Source organism: Harpia harpyja, chromosome Z (genome assembly GCF_026419915.1).
Source record: "Harpia harpyja isolate bHarHar1 chromosome Z, bHarHar1 primary haplotype, whole genome shotgun sequence".
NCBI lineage: Eukaryota > Metazoa > Chordata > Aves > Accipitriformes > Accipitridae > Harpia > Harpia harpyja.
In genome coordinates, this window is record NC_068969.1 from 26758888 (window position 1) to 26780564 (window position 21677).

The 21677-nt window shown below is 56.4% G+C and overlaps 3 protein-coding genes across 3 annotated transcripts; 1 reads left to right on the forward strand and 2 right to left on the reverse strand.

Moving 5' to 3' along the window:
- Window positions 1-183: 183 nt before the first annotated feature.
- On the reverse strand, window positions 184-10731 carry AKT2 (AKT serine/threonine kinase 2). The gene is made up of 14 exons (XM_052777240.1): window positions 10551-10731; window positions 7050-7190; window positions 5841-5969; window positions 5586-5697; window positions 5238-5391; window positions 4884-5015; window positions 4493-4558; window positions 4271-4339; window positions 3547-3669; window positions 2933-3061; window positions 2248-2462; window positions 2083-2170; window positions 1888-1990; window positions 184-1591 (listed from the first exon to the last, which is right to left on the reverse strand). The coding sequence occupies exons 2-14, from the start codon at window positions 7093-7095 to the stop codon at window positions 1512-1514; spliced, it is 1446 nt and encodes a 481-aa protein (XP_052633200.1). The 5' UTR covers window positions 7096-7190; window positions 10551-10731; the 3' UTR covers window positions 184-1511.
- A 481-nt stretch (window positions 10732-11212) lies between these two features.
- Window positions 11213-17528, reverse strand: CZH19orf47 (chromosome Z C19orf47 homolog). The gene is given in 10 exon segments (XM_052778205.1): window positions 11213-12462; window positions 12464-12835; window positions 13486-13556; window positions 13917-14063; window positions 15176-15301; window positions 15523-15604; window positions 15735-15849; window positions 16144-16231; window positions 16535-16608; window positions 17407-17528. Coding segments are annotated over 9 exon segments (1143 nt in total). The 5' UTR covers window positions 16554-16608; window positions 17407-17528; the 3' UTR covers window positions 11213-12339.
- PLD3 (phospholipase D family member 3) lies at window positions 17498-21399 on the forward strand. Its single transcript, XM_052778206.1, has 12 exons — window positions 17498-17690; window positions 18494-18532; window positions 18846-18896; window positions 19049-19197; window positions 19293-19476; window positions 19617-19737; window positions 19815-19942; window positions 20137-20337; window positions 20425-20564; window positions 20633-20798; window positions 20874-20973; window positions 21078-21399. The coding sequence occupies exons 2-12, from the start codon at window positions 18506-18508 to the stop codon at window positions 21290-21292; spliced, it is 1482 nt and encodes a 493-aa protein (XP_052634166.1). The 5' UTR covers window positions 17498-17690; window positions 18494-18505; the 3' UTR covers window positions 21293-21399.
- The last annotated feature ends 278 nt before the right edge of the window (window positions 21400-21677 follow it).

A 21677-nucleotide genomic window follows, 5' to 3' on the forward strand; every position in this document is an offset into this window, starting at 1 on the left:
GTCCTTAGGGACCCCCACTTAGGGACCACTACTCAGGCCCCAGGGGAATTAACCGTAGTAGTGCCTGGGTCCCTCCGGGGAGCTGGGGGGAGCAGCTGGGGCCCTTGGCCTCCACTCCCCCTGCCCCAGAGGAGCCCAAGATCCTAATTCCTCCAGAAAAGAAAAAAAAACGAACAAAAAAAAAAAAAAACAACCCCCCATTTTATTGCTTGTACCGTACAAATACAAGGGCAGGTGAGAGCTGCCAGCTGGCTGCTGCGCCCGGGATGCCGGGCCACTGCCACCTTGTTGAGGGGGTCTCATTCCCCCCGCCCAGCTCTGGTATTTTTAAATTAATTCAACTGAATTTGGGCAACTAGGAACCAAGAAAGAAACAGCAACTTTTCTCAGTTCCTCCCTGCAGGGAAGCGGTACCAGGCACCAAATTCCTACCTCCAAACTGTGGCCCTGGTGTCAGCTGCGCCAGGAGACACCAGGTGGCAAGTCCAGCTTGTCACTGGCCTGGCTTGTTGGTGCGGGCACTGTGGTGAAGGTGATGCTCCCCAACCGCCGGGTCCCACCGGTGTTGTGCCATGCCAGCCGGGTCTGCAGCCAACAGCCCCGGTGACAGTGGCCTCTACAGAAAGGCATCCACGGAGCATGTTGGGTGTGGATCAACGGTGCATGCCAGAATAAACCCAGTCCCGACACTGGCAGCCAGGGTTGCCAAGCTGCTGGTGCGGTGGCAAGAAGCCCTGTCCCTCTGCAACAACTCTGGCGACGCCATCATCCACTGAGGATGGTGGAGGATGTGGCCGGTGTCACTGAGCCCGGCATCACTGCGCCTCCTGGCTTTAAGGCACCGGAGAAGCCAAACTATTGCTTTTAGGATCGCATTTTCCTTAGGGCCACGCTGGCCGGCCGCAGGGTCGAGGCACTCCCCTCTGCCAAGGCGCCGATCCAGGGATACTGGTGGTTTTCGGTCACTGCAGGTTCAGTTCAAAGCAGAGGTGGGAGGATTTGAGGGGCTAAGACATGCACACCACGGTCTCGGGGGGGGGGGGGGGTCCTGCCCTATTGTTCCCCCCTCCTCCGGGCAGCCAGCATTGGATCCCGGCCATGGGGGTTTTTTTCCCCTCCCTACTGCTGTCAAAACGGCTTCTCCCCAACTGGGAGCCGTGGGTTTTACTGGGTGGAGGGCTGGCTGAGCTTCGGGGGGGTCAAGGCCACAGTTGTGGGGAAGTGGGGGTTGGTTTAAAAAGCTGCGAGCACTTCTAGGAGTTTAAAAAATAAAAATAATAATAATAAAAATCAAAGCAGTCCTAGGCTAGGGGCAGGAGGCACGGCTTGGTGCCAGTGGGAGCCATAGAGCAAGAGCACTTTGTAGGGGTATGGCTTCTGAAAGGTGCTGCGGCACAACGCTGGTGAGCCGCAGCTTCCTGCCCCCCTTCTGCCAGGCACGGAAGAAAAATCCCCCCCGCCATGAGTGAACCCCCAAACCCTCCTCGGAGGCTGAATCCTGCTGCTACTGGTTACTCCCGTATGCTGGCGGAGTAGGAGAACTGGGGGAAGTGCGTCCGCTGGTCATTCTCCAGGGAGCCCATGTTGTCATCTGCAAAGCCATGGACAGAGAAGGGTTTGAGGGTGAGGGACAGGCTGATGAAGCCTCCCTGGTGTCTTCACAAGTTTCCCTGCTCCCTCCCATGGCAGTGATGCCACTAAAGCTGCCCAAGACCTCTCCAAGGCAGCGAGAGGGACCCTGAGCTTTTATAGAGGTGTGACAGCTATGCCACCAGCCCCTCAGGTGACACCCACCACCATGATGGTGACAGGAAAATGAGGTTGCATGAGAGGAAGGTGTATAGGTAACAAAGGGGGTTCCCATTTCTGGGCAGCATTGGCACTCACAGCGATCCGGTGGGGTGATGGTGATGGATTGGGCAGTGAACTCGTCATCGAAATACCGTGTGTCGATCTCAGACGTCACTTGGGGCTTGAATGGCGGGACCAGCTGATGGAGAACAGGAGAAATTTGCTCGCCAGCAGTGTGCCAAGTGCCTGCCTGTCCCTTCGCCCCCTCAAAGCACTCCCTTCCCTTCCTACCTTCTTCTGAACCACGTCCTGCCAGTTGATGGGGGCGAAGAAGCGATGCTCCATCACCTCCTTGGCATCGCTGGGACCTCCACCGAGCCTGCAGACACAGAGAGGCATGTCCAGAACCGCCAGCAGTGCTGTGGTTCCCCCCGTCCATCCCCAGTGGGCCCTCACCTCTGTTTGGGATCCTTCTTGAGCAGCCCGGCCAGCAAGGATTTGGCCTCGGGGCTGAGGGTACGAGGGAAGCGAATCTCCTCCATGAGGATCAGCTCGAAGAGACGTTCGTGGTCCTGGTTGTAGAAGGGGAGGCGACCGCACATCATCTCATACATGACGACACCCAGACCCCACCAGTCCACGGCGCGGCTGTAATCGTTGTCCTCCAGGACCTACATGAGGGAATATGGAAAGGATGTGTTGACGAGGCCAAAGAACCAGGCAGCAACACAAGGAGGGAGAAGGGAAATCGATTCTAGATACAACCCCTCCTGCAACCCAAGTGTTTGGAAAAGGGACACCAGTTTGGGTCAGGTGCCCTGGCTGTGTCCTGTGCCAACTTCTTGTGCCCCTCCAGCTCTTCTCGCTGGCTGGGCATGAGAAGCTGAAAAATCCTTGACTTTAGTCTAAACACTACTGAGCAACAACTGAAAACATCAGTGTTATCAACATTCTTCGCATACTGAACTCAAAACATAGCACTGTACCAGCTAGTAGGAAGACAGTTAACTCTGTCCCAGCTGAAACCAGGACACCGCCGCTGAACCACTGCCATCTTGGACTTTGGGAATAGCCTCCACAGAAAAACCTCTTTGGCACAAGAGTTTCAAGGAAAGCCTGGCTGTGGGAATGCTTTAAGTACCTCCGGAGCCAGGTACTCAGGAGTGCCACAGAAAGTCTTCATGGTGGCTCCATCCGTGATGCCTTCCTTGCAGAGCCCAAAGTCGGTGATTTTGATGTGGCCGTCTTTGTCCAGCATGAGGTTTTCCAGCTGAAAAAAAGCAGACAGATGGGAAAAAAGGTTTGGAGCTGAGCAAAGTCGGGAGCACGGGAGCAGGATATGGGAGCAGGACACTGCTCCCCAAATGGCTCCATCGGATGGCTGGGGTCTCAATCCATCATTGCCGCATAATGGGGATGAGGGTGACACCTCCCCACAGGGCCAGTTCATGTTCTCTTCTGCTGAACCCCAGCTCCTACCCTCCCTCCTGCAACAATGTGTGTGAAAACATCCCCAGCCCCAGGCAGAGAGCAGCTCTTCGCCACCCACAATAAGCGAGAGTGGGGAAAGGGCTCGCATCAACTGAGTGCAATGCTCTGCCAGCTGAAACCTTTTGAGGCCCCTGAGGGTGATTTTTAGGAGAGCTGGGAGCGACTCCACACCCCCAAACACCAGCCCAGGAAGATGAAAATTGCGCTGGCGCTAAGATGGGGCGAAGGCACTGCTTATGGATGCCGCTGTCGCCAGGTTAGTACCTTAATGTCCCTGTACACCACATCCCGGGAGTGCAGGTACTCCAGCGCAGAGACTATTTCTGCACCGTAGAAACGGGCTCGGTCTTCCGTGAAGACGCGTTCTCTCGAGAGGTGGAAAAACAGCTTAAGAAAAAAAAAAAAAGAGAACAGCTGATCAAAAAGTGCTTGAAAAAACCCACTGAAACCCATGTTAATCGCTCTCAGCATGCAGCTAATGCGGTCATATGTGTCCTAAGCTCCTCGCCTTGAGCAATCAAAATATTGACAGCCTCCGCTCTGCCGGCACAGGCTGGGGGGAAAATGCTGCCGTGCATTGCCTGCAAGAGGGGCTGTGCCATTGGCTGTGTTCCCCCTTGCAAGGAAAGTGTGTCAGGGTGGAGAAACAAAGGTGGACACCAGCACAGGGTGGAAGATAACGGAGCCAGTGATAGCTGGAGGTGCTGTGGTTCCACAGCTCCCCAGGTGATGAGGAAGAGGGCCCTGGGGGCCCTGGACAGTTGTTTCATGCATGCAACGGCCTTGCTGCGATTATCAAGCGCGAGACAGGTGAGCGAAGAGCCAGGAAAGCTTGGGCAAGAGGAAAGCCACGTGCTCTACCTCCCGAAACATGTGCTGAGGGGAGATTGTGGAATAAATTATCCACCAATGAGCTGAAAACAGCAATTTGACATGCAGACAAGATCCTTCCAAGCCCTGAGGAGAGCATTGGGTCTTAAGCTCCCACCTCTCCACCATTGGCATACTCCATGACAAAGCACAGCCGGTCGTTTGTCTGAAAGGCGTATTTCAGCGCCTGCAAGAGGGGGGAAAAAAAGGTCTTAGAGAAGCTGTGGGGCTCCATGCTTCCAGAGAAGGTAGTAAGGGGAAGGGAACAGTTGTTCTGGGGCGTGCTGGGGATCCCAGTGTGCTGCCCCTTTGCTTCCTCACTACTACCAGCCGTACTTACAGTAAGGAAGGGGTGCCTGGTGTTCTGCAGTACCCGGCTCTCTGTAACAGTGTGCGCCACCTCATCCTGCAAAGGGAGGAGAAATTAAGTGCCATTTATCCCCCATCGTTTCTGAAAAATCAGAGATTTTTCATGGCTGCCAACTATTCCCAACACACACCTGGGGTTTTAAAATAAGGGTAATTCCTGGAATCCCCCAGCATTTAGAGCACAGCAGGAGCTGGCCATTGCTTGGCAGCTTTGGAGGCATGTTTTGAAAGCCCTCCCAACATTTGGGGGTTTGGACTACATGACCTTTAAAAGGTCCCTTCCAACCCAAACTATTTTATGATTCTGTGATCCCCTAAGCCCTGCCGGCTCCCCTCACCCTCCACTGGGGTTTGGCACTTACTTTTGCAATGATGACCTCTTTCCGTAGGATCTTCATGGCGTAATAGCGGCCAGTGGCCTTTTCCCGCACCAGGATGACTTTGCCAAAAGTACCCTTTCCCAGGAGCTTCAGGTAATCAAAATCATTCATGGTCTGGGGAGAAACAGGGAGATGGAGGTGAGAATTTGCAACGTGGTCAAGCAGGATCCGGGATGGGAAAGGGTTTTCTGAGCTATTTCACCCGCCATTATCCTGGTGACAGCGGACACCATGGGGATGAGGTTTATCCCATAAACCTCCCTCATCACTTGGCAGTCCCAATCCACCACAATCCTGCTTGCGGCAAGAGATGGTGCTGTGCCGGGGGCGACTTACAGCCTTGGTGCGGGTTTTGCCGACAGCCACCTCCATCTCCTCAGCACCGGTGCTGTCACTAGGAGATCCGCACTTGTAATCCATTGTGTCCGTCTCTGGTTCCTGGTTCTTCAGGCTGTTTGCTACTGTCTGGATAGCTCGCATCCACTCCTCACTATGGAGAAAAAGGGGATCGGTGGCACAAGGAGGTGCTGAGGATCACCACAGGGGGCTGCGCCTGCCCCTCCAGCCTTTGCAGGCAGATGGGAATCACAGCTGAGAGATTTTGGGGCTCTCCTGCAGCTAGGATCAACACAACGTGCTATTTATCCCGGATTCCCAAAGGAAGGGGCCATCCCGTGTGCCTACCGCTCTTCGGGAGAGTCCACGTGGAAAGTCCTCTCAATGACTGTCGTCCACTGCAAGCATCGGATGACAAAGGTGTTGGGCCGAGGCCGCTCAGTCTTCATCAGCTGGCACTCTGTGTAAAAAAAGGGAAGAGGATGGTTTGGGATCAAATATCCTCAACCCAAAATCTTCCCTAACAGCATCGGTGATGAGGACACCCTGCCCAATGCTGGCTTGTAACCACGGACAGCTCTGAAGCCACACGTGCCAACATACCTGCCACGGAGAAGTTATTCAGAGGTGGCAAGCTGTGGTCGGACGTCTCTGGCCGTTCCTTGTAGCCAATGAAGGAGCCATCACTTTTCAGCAGGAAATACCGGGGTCGCCATGTTTTGATGTATTCCCCTGTGAGAAAGAGGGGGGCGCAGGGGGTGGTGCAGGGGTTTTCAGGGAAGGACCCCTCGTAGGGGGTCCCAATGCTGAGGTGGAAAATTAAATGGCAGAAAGACCCCTCATAGACAGAAAAATAAGTGGATATTTTTCTTCCAGCTGTTTTCTAGGAGCTGCTTCAGAGAAGCTCCTGCAAAAAGCAGCCAGCTGGTGTAATTTAGGAGAGGTGCAAGCAGTGGGTTAGCCTGAAACATGCTTGATCTGAGGTAACACAGCACAAAAAAGCTTCATGCTTCCCCTGGCAGCTCCAAAATTGACCCAAAGCAGCCTCAGCAGCTCTGGATAAAGAAACAGCATCAGAGAGAGGCCCTGGCTTCCCTCTCTCCAGCTATATTTTCCCAGAAGGAGGAATCCATGAACCTGCTGGACACAAGGATCCAGCTGGGCTGCCGGTGGGAGAAAGGTGGCTGGAGGCAGATGGCTTTCACACATGGTCCCCTTGCAAACGGCCCTCAGCAACGGAAGGAAAAATAAGAGCCACCATCAATGGGTCTAAAAATAAACCCCCATGTGTGCAGCTGCTACAATGCTGCAACATTCCCCTTGTAGGGCTAAAAATAAAGGGGCTGGTTGGGGGTCTCACTGCAGGGCCACTGCAGCAGGTGGCTTGGCAAACTGGGTTAGACTGTCTGCGAAGAGATGTTAGGATCGTCCCCCGGCTTCCCAATGCAGCAAGCAATTAAAAACGATGCTGCTGGAGGATTTGCTTGTGGCACAGACCGAACGCTAGTGAAGTGGTGTTGCTGATTGCCGGGAGAGCTGCTGAGTTGAGCGAGGAGCAGGAGAAAGCTGAAGCGGGAAGGCATTGGTGGGTTTTGGGATGCCCTGCGGTGCCAAGGTGCCTCGTGCCATTTTGGGGCGAGGGGAAGCAGAGACCGCCCTGCATTTGCGCTGGGGAAAGGTTAAAATTGCCAGTAACTGGAAACCGGAGCTATCCTTTCCCGGCAGCAGCTGCAGTGCCGGATTCCCTACAGTGACCCAGCCTTGGAGGTATGCCACTGCCACTGAGCCGGCTCCCCGGCTCGCCTCCCTCACCTCTCTTGTGCAGCCAGCCCTCCTTCACGACTGACACTTCATTCATGGTGGTGCCGTGGGCTCTAACCCCCTTTCTGCCGCAGGACTGGGGAAGCGGCTAACGCCGGCGGCAGCGGGAGGAGCAGCGAGAGCAGAGACGACCTGCGGGAGAAGAGAGAGATGCTCAAGGAAAGCCGGCAAAGTTCCTGATGCTCTTCTTTCCCCTCCCTCGAGGGGAGGCAGCCAGTTTCAGCACAAAGCCACCCCCACATGCCAGTTAAAAACTCCTCCGCTGCACCAGTTTCCACCAAAAAAACCCCACCCCCAAAGTTAAAAATCAGCATGGAGGCCTTGCAAACCTGGAGATGCTGGGACAGAGCAGGTTTGTTGGCATTGTCCCTCTACCTAGCTGCCACACAACACGGGATTAAAAAACCCTTGGGAGGGTTGGACAAGCACGGGGGGGAGCACAGTCCCTTGCAAAACAAACAGCTAGAGAAAAATTAATCGGAGTCACCTGACAGGATTAACTCCCTGGGCTCCAAAATCCCACTGTGCTGGGCGACGGGAGGCAGCAGGACAAGGGGACATGCCACGTCCCGGCAGTGGCTGGAGGGGATTGTCCCCACCTTGGGTTTCCCCAAAGTCACTTTGGGCTTGCTGCCCCTGCCATAAAACCCAGCCCCATAAATTTGCGGCCAGGTGCAAGGGTTTGGGGTTTTCCAGCTGCATCCAAAGCAAGACAAGAGGCGGAGCAGCCTGAGACGAATTCCCTGGACACAGTGTTATCCCGATAGGACCTCCCACTCCCTTCCAATCCCTGTGGATCGGTTCCAGCACCTGCCTAACTCCCAAACCTCCAGCCTCATTTTAAAACCTCTCATCTCACCTTTAAAGCTCCCTCCGCTACAGGGACGAGGGGTTTTCCGAAGGGAAGCATGGCAGGCGGAAGGGAAATAATTTCTGTTCCTTGCTCATGTAAATCTGCCCATGCCTTCCCAATGGGAACCCCCTGCCCCGTGAGCATCCTGGGATGCTCCTGCAATCCCAGATGGGGAGGAGGATTCTGGGGACTCCGCTCACCCGAGGCTCCTCTGCTCGCCCAGCCGTGGGTAAGGATGGGGGGCAGGCAGCCAGGCAATTCAGGCAGAATAAATACAGGCAGGACCTTGCAGCACATGGAGCTAATGCTTCTCCAGCTGCTGAAGGGTGGATCTCCAGATGGATCTGCTCCTAGACAGGCTCTGGCAAAGAGCTCATTGATGTTAATTAAAAAGGAAATAAAAAGCTTGCTGCAGAAAAGGGCTCTAATTAATTTCAGAGCTGGCCCGGAGAGGCTGAGCCTGCTGCAAGTGTCCCACAAGGGATCCGGACCACAGATGCAAATGATATCACAAGAGGCTTTAATAAAAAAATCCCCCAAATTATGAAAAACAGCCCGTAAGTGAGTGATTTGATAGGGATGGAGGTTGCAGGATTTTGGGATTGGCTCATCCTGCAGCCACACTTCAGCACAGCAGAGAGATGCTGGCGCATCCACAGCATTGGAGGTGGGTAAAACACAGTCAGGATGCAACGAGCCTTCGAACCCAGTGGTGGAACAAAGATGTTTTCGGTGAGGTCTGGGCTTGTTCGCATCCAGGGCTTGTTTCTATGCTGTGCTAATTATCCTGGCTGCAAGTAAAAGCCTTCAATTGATTGTACTTGGCCTTTGATTATATTTTTGTGCAAAGCACAGGACGGCGAGGCTCTCAAACCTGGAGCCTGTGGACTTCTCCCAGCCAACACCGAGTCTTCTTTCAACAGCAATATGAAAAAAACAGACGGTGTTGGTTTAAAAAAAAAAACAAACAAATTGTTGCTTTTTGGGTGTGTTTAAGGATAATTACAACAGCGGGAGAATTGCGATTCAGGAATCGCCAGCAGCTTGAAGCGTCAAACCCCATCATGGTCCCGTCCTTGTCCTTGAAGGCACCGGAGGATTTTTAATATGATCCTGACAGCTAACGAAAAGCGGGAACAAGCAGCAGTCGTTAGGCACGTTCTCTGAGCCGATTGTTATGGTTATTTCCCATGATGGATGGGGATTGTATCTGCCACCAAGGGATCCTGACAGCCCCACAGACGCCATGAGAGCGGTTTTCAGGCACGCACCGAAAAGCGGCGATTAAAAAACACACCAAGAAAGCCCCATTTCAGGCGCGCTCAAGAAACTTTAAACCAGCTGTGAAGTGGCGCCGTAAAAGATTTGGATCTCAAAGTGTGGTGGCGTGCATCCTGTCCCAGGGATGCGCGGCGAGGAGCTTTCAGAGAAGGTCTGAAAGGTGTCAGTGCTGAAAGCCGCAGAGACAACACAGCCCGAGCCCCCTCCTCCAGAGGGGCAGGGGGGGTTGGGTGCCGGGTACCCCCCTGGGCTGCAGAGGCAGGCAGGAGGCTGCAGTTATTACTTACTTATGTGGGGGTAAAGCACTTGGGTGGGCTTGCTCAGGGGGTGGCTGGGTCCCCCACTGCTGCTGCTTCTCCCTGGGGGAGAATACTTGGGGGGGGGGGGGGGGGGGGGGTGTCCCCCAGCACAGCCTCCCTACCCAGCAGAGGTGCCTCAATCTGCAGGGAGCCCCCAGATCCTGTTCTCCCATGGCAAAGCCCCCCCCCCCCAGGCAAAAGACAACCCCCCAAACCCCAGAGGCCCACAAGGAGACCTCCAAGCCCCCCCACCTCAGCCCCTTCGGACAGGGCCCTCCAAACCTGCCAGGTCCTAGTATAGCCCCCCAGCCTGCCAGGGGCCCCCCACATCAGACCCCTAGGATAGCCCCCCCCAAGCCTGCCTGAGCCCTCCACCTCAGTCCCCCAAAAGACTGCCAGCCCCACCTGCCCCCCCCAAGCCTGCCAGGGCCCTAGGACTGGCCCCCCATGTCATCTGCCTAGATAAGCATCTCCCCCCCCCCCCCCCCAAGCCTGCCTGGGCCACCCCCAGGACTGCCAGGGCCCCCCAGCTCAGGCCCCTGGGACAGGCACCCCCCCAACCTACCAGTCACCCCCATCTCAGGCCCCTAGGACAGGCCCCCCAAGCCTGCCTTGGACCCGCATTTCAGGCCCCCCCAGCCTGCACAGACTCCCCAATCCAATCACCCCTAGGACAGAGCCCCCCCCCACGGTAAGGCCACCCCAGCCCAGCTTAGCCCCCCCACTGCATTCCCCCCCCGCCTAGCGGCGAGTGGTTCACTCCCCATAGCATCCCCCGCACCGCGGCGGGCGGGCGCATCGCGGGGCCATGGGGGGGGCGCTCTCGCCCCCCGCCCGCCCCCCGACCACTTCACGGGTGCTGCGGATCCCGCGGCGCCCCTCAGGAGACGGACGGGTCCATTGCGCGGCGCTGGGGGGGTGGGGAGGGGGGCGGCGCCGCGCACCCCTGGTGGAGGGGCGCGGGTGGTGCGTTCCACGCGGTGCCCAGCAGGGGACGGGCGAGCCCATTGCGCGACGCGGGGTGGCGGTGGTGGTGGGGAAGCAGGGCTGGCGCCTCACCTGTCATGGACGCCTCAGGCCCGCCCGGCTGCCGTCGCTCATCCCGGTAGCGGTGGGGCTCCCCCCCCCTCCCCGTTCCGCCTTATCAACCCCGACGGCGCCCGCGCTCCCGGAAGCCCCGCCCGCTCCGGGCCCACGCACGCAGGAAGCGGAGACGGACGGGGAGGAGGATGGGAGGGGGGCTGTCGAGGGGAGGGGGGGGACGCAGAGGGAAAGACCCCGCTCGCCTGCCCCGGGTCCGTACTGCGCATGCGCCGCGTCGCTGCCTCCGACTGCGCATGCGGCGCGGGGGCAGCGCGCCTGCGCGTGGGGGCGGCAGAGGGGCGGGGCTGCGCCGCCTCCCAACGCGCATGCGCCTGCCGCCGTGCGGCGCCCACCCCGCCCTCAGGGGGTAGAAACACCTCCCGCTTCCGCTCATTTGCATACATTTAAATATAGTGGAATAACTACTCTATGTGACTACCCACGCACGGCCGAGGAGCATGGGAATGATGCGTGCTTGATGCCCACAAGGCGTGGGCATCCCCACCCCTGGGTGCACACCACCCACCCATGGGTGCAACGAGCTGCTCCAGTCTCAGCACCCTGAGGTGGGTTTGGGGGGGGGGGGCTGGGGTGTGTTCCTGGCCGCAGACTGGGGGGCTCAACTGACACCAAACAGAGCTGTTTCCACGCTTTATTGCAAAAAGCTCCCCCGCGGGCTGGCGGGCGATGTAGAAAGCCAAAAATTGGGAAAACCCACTCATTTTCACACACCAAACAACGCCCGAAGCGCAAAGAAAACCTCCCAAAATAGGGTAAAATAAAGAAATTAGTCGTTTTTCCTATTAAAAAGACTCACTGTTATGGCCCTGACTCGCCACATAGCTGCCTCCACCCCCACTGTCTTTATTTTGGGGAGAAAAAAATGTCTTTTCAGGGTTTGCAGCAATGCTGGACAGGCGCAGGGTGAAGGCACCCCCTGTGACGCTGTTGAAAATAAACTATGGGGGAAACAAATTTTGGGGGAAATAAATAATTTCTGTAAACCCTCACGGTGTCCATTTTAGGTTTCACATTGGGATGAGCTTGAGCTGAAAACTGCGAGCAGCAGATTGAAGGTGTCGCTTAAAACAAGGCAATTTGGGGATTTTTTGAGCCCCCAAGGAGTTTTTTTTAAGCTTTTGTTTTCCGGGTTTTTTTTTGGAGGCTTCTCTGAAATCCTTAAAAATTAAGGATCCCCGCAGCAAGCTGCCACTCTGTAATGATTATTTATGGAGTCACTTTGGTGCAAATTCCTAAATACAGGAAAAAAAAACCCCTCCAGAGGACAAAAACAGAAAAAATAGGGAAAAAAGCCCCTCTCTATGGAGTTCTCCAGGTCCAAACTCCTAAATACAGGAAAGAACCTGCAGAGAAGGGAAAAATGGGGGGGTGGGGGCAGCGGGGAAGAGGTTTTGATGCTGGTAGGAGATGGAGAACAACGATTTGGCCTCGCACCCGCCGGCTTTGTGGGCCAGGGCAGGCAGGGATGCCCAGCAGGCAGGAAATCTGGCAGGAAGGGCTTTTCCCGCTCTTCTCTCCTGTTTTCCCATGGGATTAGTGTTTCCCTATGGAATTAAGCCTTTCCCCATGGGATTAGCTGTCTCCCTCTGGGATTAGCGTTGTTTCCCTGTGGGATTAGCAAGGGGGAAGGCAGGATGAGACTCTGCCAGTTCTTGAGGGTGAATAAATGGGATGGTGGACAGCGGGTGACCATCAGGAGGGAGGCAGACAAGCAGAAAACCGTGCGGGAAGAAGCATCGCGGGATCAATCTGATTTCTTCCCCAGCCGTTTAAAGACGCTAACGGTGCCGGCGCTGTCCATCTGAGCACCGGGGGTCTCGCTGGTGCTGCTCACCTTCCCGCACCCCCAGGTCCTTTTGATCGTCACCCCGAAATTCGGGTTCGCTTTTATCCTTTGTGCTGGTGACATTGCCATCCTGGGCTTCGAATGGCACCGTGGCAATACTGATGCCGCCAATTTTGGATGCCGCCGGTTGTGGTTTCGCTGCCATACGGATACCGGTGGCGTTCCTATGACCAAGCTGCTGGATGGCGGCAGTGACAGTGACCGGTTTGGCTTCTGAACTGGTGGCTTTCGCCTTGATGGTCCCTCCCAGCTCAGTGCTTTCCTTACGGGGAGGTTTGGCGAGTTTTTTTAGGACACCGGCGTACTGGAGAACAGAGCAGTCGTCGTCACTCTCGGTGGCTTTGTCCCCATCGGTCCCCAAGGTGTCACCCAGTCTGCTGAAGACCCCTGTGGGCTGGGAGACAAGGAGGGGTAGCCCGTCAGCACCCGCACCCCCATTTTGGGTGCTCGATTTACGCTCCCCTTCCCCTTCGTCCCCCAAATTCTGCCACTGTCACAGAGGCAAGATGGATACTGGCCTTGCCCGTGAACCATTTTGAGGTGTAATGATGCAAAATGCTGCCTGCAGCAATTAAATTAACGATTAGGCTACAAAACAGGTCTATAAATCACCCATAAAATCATATTCCCTCTTATTTTTCTTGAGGGCCTGAGTCTGCAACTTGTTTTACATCCTGAAACTTCCATGCTGAGGTTTTCACCCCCAGAGGAGAGAAAAAATCACCTGTATCCCCAAATAAAGAGCATTTTGCCTCCAGAGGAGAGAAAAAACCTCCTGTATCCACCATTAAAGGGGTCAAAATAGAAGCGCAGATGGGGATCTGCTCGCCTTCGGTGGCTCCATCCTGCTTTTCCCTGGTGTTTCCCCACCATTTTCTGGTTATTTCAAGGTTCCTTCAGCCCCTCTGCGGTAAGCGGGCGGCTGTGAACCCCAAAATAATCTTCGGGGAGAGGACCCTCATGTGGGGATCTCAGTGGGGTTTGGCACAGCTGCTGCGAGTGACGGCTGAATGCTCCTGCAGCTGAAAACCCGTGTCCTCTCACCTTGCCTCCTGTGGTCGCATCCGCTTTTGCCTCAGCTCCCAGCCGGTCAAAGACGGACGTCCTCTGCAGACCTGCAGTTTTCAAGAAAACATATTTTTTTTGAGGTTTCCCCGGAAAATGAAGCTACATTGGGTCAGTGCCGAGGGCTTTTGGCCTTTCAGCCCCATCCTACTGTCAGGGCACCGGCAAAATAAAATCCACTCAATAAAAGCGTGCAAACAGCCACCTGCCCCCTTCTTCCTAAGGCTTAAATGGACTTGAGCAGAACCTTTACGGCTCGCAGTGAGTAAATATATCCTTGGAATAACACAGCTTCTACCCAGTAACTCTCTGGATATGAAAATTCTAGTGGGATTTGTAATGATGGGCTAAATTGGGACTAAACTGGGCTTCTGGAAGAGAAAATGAAGATCAAAATCCTCCGCTGGTACCTTTGGCCGCTTGCTGCTCCAGGATTTTCTTTGTCCTCGGCGTGGTGCCCTTGGGCATGTTAATGATGTATTTCCCTTCCATTTCTGCCGTCACCCGGCGGCGTTTTACTGGGATCGTTGGATTTTCATCTGCCGCATCACATAAACCTGGTGGGACGAAAGAAGAGCGAATCAAGAGCCCTTGTTACAACAAGACTTAGGGGGTAGAAGGGTTTTATGAGTGCTTGGGCACAATCCCAGGCTCGAGTGAGCTCTGAAACTGGCTGCTTCAGCACTAACAGATCTCCTGCAGCACTGGGGCTCTGCGAACACGCTCCCCCACTGTGTCTAGCTACTCCCAACCACAAAATCACAGAATTGTTTGGGCTGGAAGGGACTTGAAAGACCATCCACCCCTTGCTGTGGGCAGGGACATCTCCCATTAGACCAAGATGCTTCCAGCTGGTCCCAGCTGGCCTTGAACACCCCCAGGGTGGGGGCATCCACAGCTTCTCTAGGCAGCCTGTTCCTGTGCCCCACCACCCCGACAGTCAAGAATTTCTAATGAAAATCTCCCCTCTTCCAGTTTAACACCATTCTCCCTTGTCCTGTCTCTACACCCTCTGATAAAGAGCCCCCCCGCTTTTCCTGTAGCCCCCTGCAAGCACTGCAAGGCTGCTTTAAGGTCTCCCTGGAGCCTTCTCCTCTCCAGGCTGAACCACCCTGACTCTCTCAGCCTGTCCTCGTATGGGAGGTGCTCCAGTCCCACCCCAATCACTGTTGTGGCCTCCTCTGGACTCGCTCATGTAGGACCTTGCACTTGGCCTTCACGAGGTTGGCATGTGCCCCCTCTCTCCAGTCTGTCATAGTTCCTCTGGATGGATCCCTTCCCTCTGGAGCATCAACCCCCTCCACTCAGCTTGGGGTCACCCCCAAACTGGCTGCAGGTGCATTCAATCCCACTGTTCGTGTCCCCAACAAAGATGCTAAATCATAATTGGTCCCAATACAGATCCCTGAGGGACCTTGCTCATCACCTGTCTTCACCCAGACGTCAAGCTGGAGTGAGACCATCTGTCCAATTCCTTACCCACTGAGGGGTTCCACCCCTCAAATCCACGTCTCTCCACTTCAGAGACAAGGATGTTATGTGATTAGCTCAAAAAACCCATAGCCGGATCCAAAGCAGCTGTTAAAATTTGGCTGGGGGGGTTTAACATGGAACAGAAAGGAAAAAGCAACTCGACATTGTTTCTGCTGGGATCTGTCGCCCTCCCTACCTGCCTTCGCAGAGGCCAGTTTGTTGGAGACGGTGACAGAGATTTTGGAGGTGTGGGGCCGTTGTCGAAGTGGGGTGGCGGGAGGTGAGTCTCTGCTCAGGCTGTTGGCAATCATCCGGCTGGCAGCTGGAAGGGGAGGACGGCACAGTGAGGGAGAGGTTTTAAACCCCGAGGGGCTTTGGTGAGTGTGACAAGCATCCGTCTTATCAGCTAAATTAGAGTGGTCCTTCCCCAGGATTGTGGGGAAGGCAGCCATTGTTTCAGCCCTTTATTTTCAAGACAATTAATGCACCTCATTAATCAGGTGAGGGTATTTAATCTCCCAGAAACCCCTTGCCTGCGCTCACCACTGCTGGCATTGCGGCGCAGCTCGGCTTGCATGTTGGGGGAGCTGGGGCAGAGCAATTCAGTGGCCGCCTTGCACATCTCCTGAAGGAAAAAAACACGGAGGATGGTTTTCCTTTGGGCTCTTCTGAGGCGAACAAGGATCCTTGAGGCAAAACTTTGCTGCTAAATGAGCTGGTGAGGCTTAACCTGTGCCAGCGAGGCTTTACCATACCTGCCTGTACACGATTTTGGCGTGTTTGAGAATGGCGATGATGTCTCCCACCACTGTGATGCCCAGCTCATTCATGATCTCCTTGTTCAGATCCATCAACATGTTCTTCTGGATCCTGCAGCAAGGGAAGACCTGGCTTAGTGAGGTCTCCCTTTGTCATAAGCTCTGATTAATTAAGCCTTGAGTAAGGTGCACCATGATATCCCCAACCTGGGTTCGGACACCACTGTCCTCATGGAAACAGCACTAATAATGAAAAAGAAGCTCAGCGCAGATGAATAACTAACATAACTAATTAAGGAGTGAGATAATCGGTTAATTCCTTCCTACCCCCTCACTGGGGGAACATTTCAGTGCTATTTTCCCCCTGTGATGTGATAAAAACGCACTGCCTCATTGGTGACCTCACCTGTTATCCACAAACATGACAGCGTAGTTGACGGCGGGGCCCGGGGGGATGCCAGCTTCCTTGAAAAATTGAATCCATTCAGATGTTGCTGAAAAAAAGCCGTGGAAAAGGAAAAACTAAGTGGATATGGAAAAGGAGGTGGGGTGGTTGCCTGGATGTCAGCAGGCGCCGGCCAAGAGGCTCATTCCAGGCATTCACAGCTGTTGTCATGCGATTAATGGGATCGGGAGGAAAACGACTCCTGGGATGGTAGTGGGGGTGAGCAGAGGAGACGGTCAGCCAAATGAAAATACACAATTTGCGGGGTTTTAGAGCAATTTAGGGTGATGTTGGATAGCGGAGGGGAGAGGGGGGCAGCGGGCACGCTCGCAGGGAGGGAAATGTCCCTTACCCATCGTGACGGACACCATGGTGGAGGAGCCGGAGAATGTGGGCGCGGGGCTAGGCAGCAGTGCCGGGAGCAGCCTGCCGGGTGAGACAGCATCTGTGTGGCCTCTCTGACGGCCAGCAGGCAGGCACCAGGCTGCTGCTGCCTCCCTGCCTGCCCCCCTGCCCCCTCCTCCTACCCCACACTGCCTACTCTTTCCTCCTGCCTCCTCCTCCTGCCCCACACCCCCTCCCTGCCCCCTCCTCCTGCCCCACACTGCCTACTCTTTCCTCCTGCCTCCTCCTCCTGCCCCACACCCCCTCCCTGCCCCCTCCTCCTGCCCCACACTGCCTACTCTTTCCTCCTGCCTCCTCCTCCTGCCCCACACCTCTTCCCTTTTCCTCCTGCCCCACACCTCCTCCCTGCTCCCCTTCTCCTGCCCCACACTGCCTCCTCTTTCCTCTTGTCTCTGCCTGCCCCCTCCTCTTGCCCCACTCTCCCTTCTGCCCCACACCTCCTCCTCTTCCCCCTGCCCCCTCCTCCTGCCCCACACCCCTGCCCTGCCCCTTCCTCCTGCCCCACACCTCCTCCTCTTCCCCCCTGCCCCTTCCTCCTGCCCCACACCTCCTCCTCTTCCCCCCTGCCCCTTCCTCCTGTCCCACACCTCCTCCTCTTCCCCCCTGCCCCTTCCTCCTGCCCCACACCTCCTCCTCTTCCCCCCTGCCCCTTCCTTCTGCCCCACACCTCCTCCTCTTCCCCCCTGCCCCCTCCTCCTGCCCCACACCCCTGCCCTGCCCCTCCCTCGTGCCCCACACCCCCTCCCTGTCCCCTCCTCCTGCCCCATACCCCCTTCTCTTCCCTTCCGCCCCCTCCCTCTCCGCCTCCCCTCACCTCACCTCTCCGCTCCCGTCGCGCCCCATCCTGCCGCCTCCGGCCGTCGGGCCGGGCCCTACCGGAAACACTGGTCACTGAGCGCCGGAAGTGACCTCGCCGGCCGGCCCAGCGCGTTACCCGTCGCGCACGCCGGGGCGGTGGCCGCTCTAGGCAGCCCCGGCGCGGCAAGGTTGGGGGGGGGGGGGAGGCGGAGAAGGAAGAGGCGACCATAGAGCGCTGGAGGACCGAGGGCGCCCCCCAGCGGGCGGCTCCGGGAACAGGCGCCCCCGCAGACGCCGGTGTCTTGGTACGGGGAGGGGGGGGCGGGGAGCACCGGGCACCCCCGGGACCCTCAGCCTTGAGCGGGACCCTGGCCCTAAACCCGGCCCTGAGCCCTTCCGTGGCCCTAAACCTGGCCCTAAATATGTCCCTGGCCAGTTAACTTGGCCCTAAATATGTGCCTGGCCCTAAAACCGGCACTAAGCTGGGCCTTGGCCTTAAACCGGTCCTAAATATGTCCCTGGCCCTAAACAACCCCTAAACATCACCCTGACCCTGACCGTAGCCCTAAACCCACCCCTAATCATCATCTTAACCCCAAAACACAGCCCTGCCCCCCCCCCAAATTCAGCTGAGCTGGAGGGTGACACCAGACTGAGCTTAACCTTCCCCCCAGACCCTAATCCCTCCCGAACCTAACCTCTCCCAACCCTAACCCCCTCCCCCAAAACAGGGCAGGGTTTGGGGGGGGGCTGATCCCTGGGGCCAAGCACCCCCTTTTTGTGGCGTCCCTGAGGCACAGGGGAGGGGTCCTGGGGAGTGGGTGGGGGGTCTGCACCCCAAAATTGGGGTGCCCCACCCTATGCCAAAGGGGGACCAGCCCCAATGGCGGGGCGGGGGAAGAACAGGCACTTCCCCTCCCCGCCCCAAATGGGTCAGGGCACGTGAGCTCCCTGATCCCGTGAGTCAGCCGGCAAAGCCTCTGCCCCGCCTGGGTTTTTGGGGGTCTTTGCCCTTATCTGTACCCTGAAAACCCCAGCTGTGCCGTACCCCGGGGGGGGTCTCACCTGTCTGGGCATGTCAGGAGAAATCCAGTTTGTTCTGTTCCAGCGTCCCGCTGTGATGAATCCCGACGGCACCTACAAGCAGGTATGGTGCTGGTGGCACCCCGAATCCCCAAACTGCGGGTCATGGAGCTCCCTGCCCTGTCCTGGCACCCTACAACCCCAAACTGGGGTGCCCCATAGCACCCTGCACAGCGCCCTACAACCCCAAACTGGGGTGCCCCATGACCCCCATTTCCACCCAGACCCTGAACCCCACGGGGACCCCTGGTAATGTGGGGGATGGAGGGGCACCTTTCCCTGGGGACCCCGGGCATTTTGAGGTGGATTTTACCCCCAAACCAGCCCCCACCCTGGTTTGGGGTCCTCCCTACCCCAATTCTTTTCCCCCATCACAGCTGGACGCACTGGAGGACCGTGGGGCTCAGCCCACCCGCCTCCTGCTGAAGGTAACTCCTGCGGTCTATGGGGGCTGGCTTCGGTGCTGTCTCGATCTGGTGCCATCCCTTGCCAGATCCCACTGGTATTGGGGGTGGCTTTAGACCCTGTAAATTAATTTATTCCTTAATTTCGGGGCACCGATACCCCCTCTCTATCCCAGTGCTCCCGCGGTGCGTTGCTCTCCACTGTCCTCCTCACCCTCTTCCTCCTCATCTTCCTCCTCTTCAACCTCTGGCTGAGCTCAGTCCTCCACAGTGATGCCAGAAGTGATGCTGGTGGTGATGCCAGATGCTGCGGTGACACATGCCGGTAAGACGAGCTTATGGGGGGTGACACTCCCCTGAGACCCTTGGCATCCTGGTGCTACAATCACCAGTGCCGGTGCTGCCGAATTTCCGCCATAGGATTGTCCTGGTGGAGAGCATCCCGGAGGGAATGACCTTCAGTGATGGTTCCGTGCCAAATCCGTCCACCTTCTCCACGTGGATGAACCTCTTGGGGACCGTCACACACAGCCTGGACATCGCCTCCTTCTACTGGACCATGACCAATGAGGACACACGGACACATGAACCCTCTGCCGCCCAGGTCTGCAGTGCTGGCATCTGGCACACATGGCACAGCTCTGATTTTGGTGCTTGAACCTGGTGCTGGCTGCCATTTTCTCTCCTTCCCATAATTTTTAATAATTTATGCTTTTTTTGGCCTCGAACCATGTGCTGATTCAGGGTGAACAAATCCTGGAAGAACTCCTCCAATTATCCAAGCGTGGCGTCACCGTCCGAATAGCTGTCAGCCGCCCGTCGGCAAGATCGCCCCTGAATGATCTCCAAGCACTGGAGCGAAGTGGTGAGTGGTGGAAAAAACCCCAAATGGTTTTTTTGGGGGGATTTTGAGTGGGAGATGACCAAGTTGTGGTTGCGCAGGTGCTGCGGTGCGCACTGTTGATATGCCACGGCTCACTGGCGGCGTGCTGCACACCAAGTTTTGGCTTGTTGATGGCACCCACCTCTACGTTGGGAGCGCCAACATGGACTGGAGGTCTTTGACCCAGGTGAGCAGCACAGCAGCACCATTATACCACCAGATGGTGCCGAACCTGTGCCGAACAGTACCAGGGCTATCCCAAAACTAACACCCCATCCCCATCAAGGGATGCTCAGTGCCATAAATTGGGACTTATGGCATTGGACAGGGATGATGGCACTGCCCGGTGATGTGACAGTGCCACCATGCTGCTCACTGCAGGTGAAGGAGCTTGGCGCTGCCGTCTACAACTGCAGCTGCTTGGCCAAAGATTTAGGCAAAATTTTTGAAGCTTATTGGGCTCTTGGTGTTCCCGGTGCTTTCATCCCGGTACCGTGGCCAGCAAATTATTCCACCACCTTCAACATGGAGACACCATTGGAACTGAAGCTCAATGACACCGATGCTGCCGTCTACTTCTCGGTACATCCCCAATTCACTGTGGCTGGTTTTCCTGGTGCTGAGGACTGGCTGTGTCGGTGCTTGATCCATCTCTGATGATTCCGGCAGAGCTCCCCGCCGGCTCTCTGCGCCACTGGTCGGACCCAGGATCTTGGTGCCCTCCTCAGTGTCATCGATGCCGCTGAGGACTTTGTGGACATCGCAGTGATGAGCTACCTACCCACCACCGAATTCTCCCACCCGCAAAGGTTCGTATGGTCCTATGCCAACCCTGGCTTGCCAGCACCAGTGATGCCTGACCACTTTCCCTCCCTAGATTTTGGCCAGCGATTGATAACCAGCTGCGGAAAGCCATCTTTGAACGCCACGTCAAGGTTCGGTTGTTGGCGGGTTGTTGGCGGCACAGCCAAGTGACCATGTTCCCCTTCCTCAAATCCCTTGCTGCCGTCGCTGATAATAGGACCCGCTACAGCGTGGAGGTGGTGGGTATCACAGCGCGACCGCAGCGTGCCAGTGGGTGATGTTTCAGTGGGTGACGGTCTCCTCACTCCCTGCAGCGGCTTTTCATGGTGCCGGCGAGTGCGGCGCAAGCCCAGATCCCCTACGCCCGGGTGAACCACAACAAGTACATGGTGACGGAGAAGGTGGCGTATATCGGTGAGTGCGGCGCAAGTGGCGGTGCCGCTGTGCGAGTCACTGCCAGCTGCTGGTGACGGTGGCTTGGGGGTGGTTTTTGGGGTCCCCCCCAAATCTTCTTGCAGGGACATCCAACTGGTCTGGTGACTACTTCGTGCGGACGGCGGGGTCGGCGCTGGTGGTGAACGAGACAGTGAGCCAAACCAGTGCTGGCACTGCTGCTGGCACCAGCACTATCCGGGAGCAGCTGCAGGCAGTTTTTGAGCGGGATTGGAGCTCCCAGTACAGTGCTGACATCAGCGATGCAGAGCAGTGGGAGACTGTCTGCGGCTCCCGTTAGGTGCCGGGGAACAGACCACCAGTGAACCACAGGTTCTGACTGTGCTGAATCTGGCTGCCCCGCTCCAATTTGGGGAAAAAAAACAGAAAAAAAAGAGTTTTTCTGGACTTTGCACTCCTGTTATTGAGGTGGGGGGTCCTCCACGCCGTGGTGGTGGAGCGCACTGGGCCTTTGCCAAATGCCGTGCCAGCACCGGGAAGGAAGCTGGGATGCCCCTCAAGTCTCGGCGGTACCAAACCTATTCTGGCAAAGAGTTAGATGAAATGCTGGGTTGTCAACAAACCATTTATTGGGGGATCATTGCAAAAACCAGAGCTGACAGCATCTGGCACAGCACATCCTGGTGCATCCCTGGCTACATTATCCTCTACCGGCATGGAGCTGG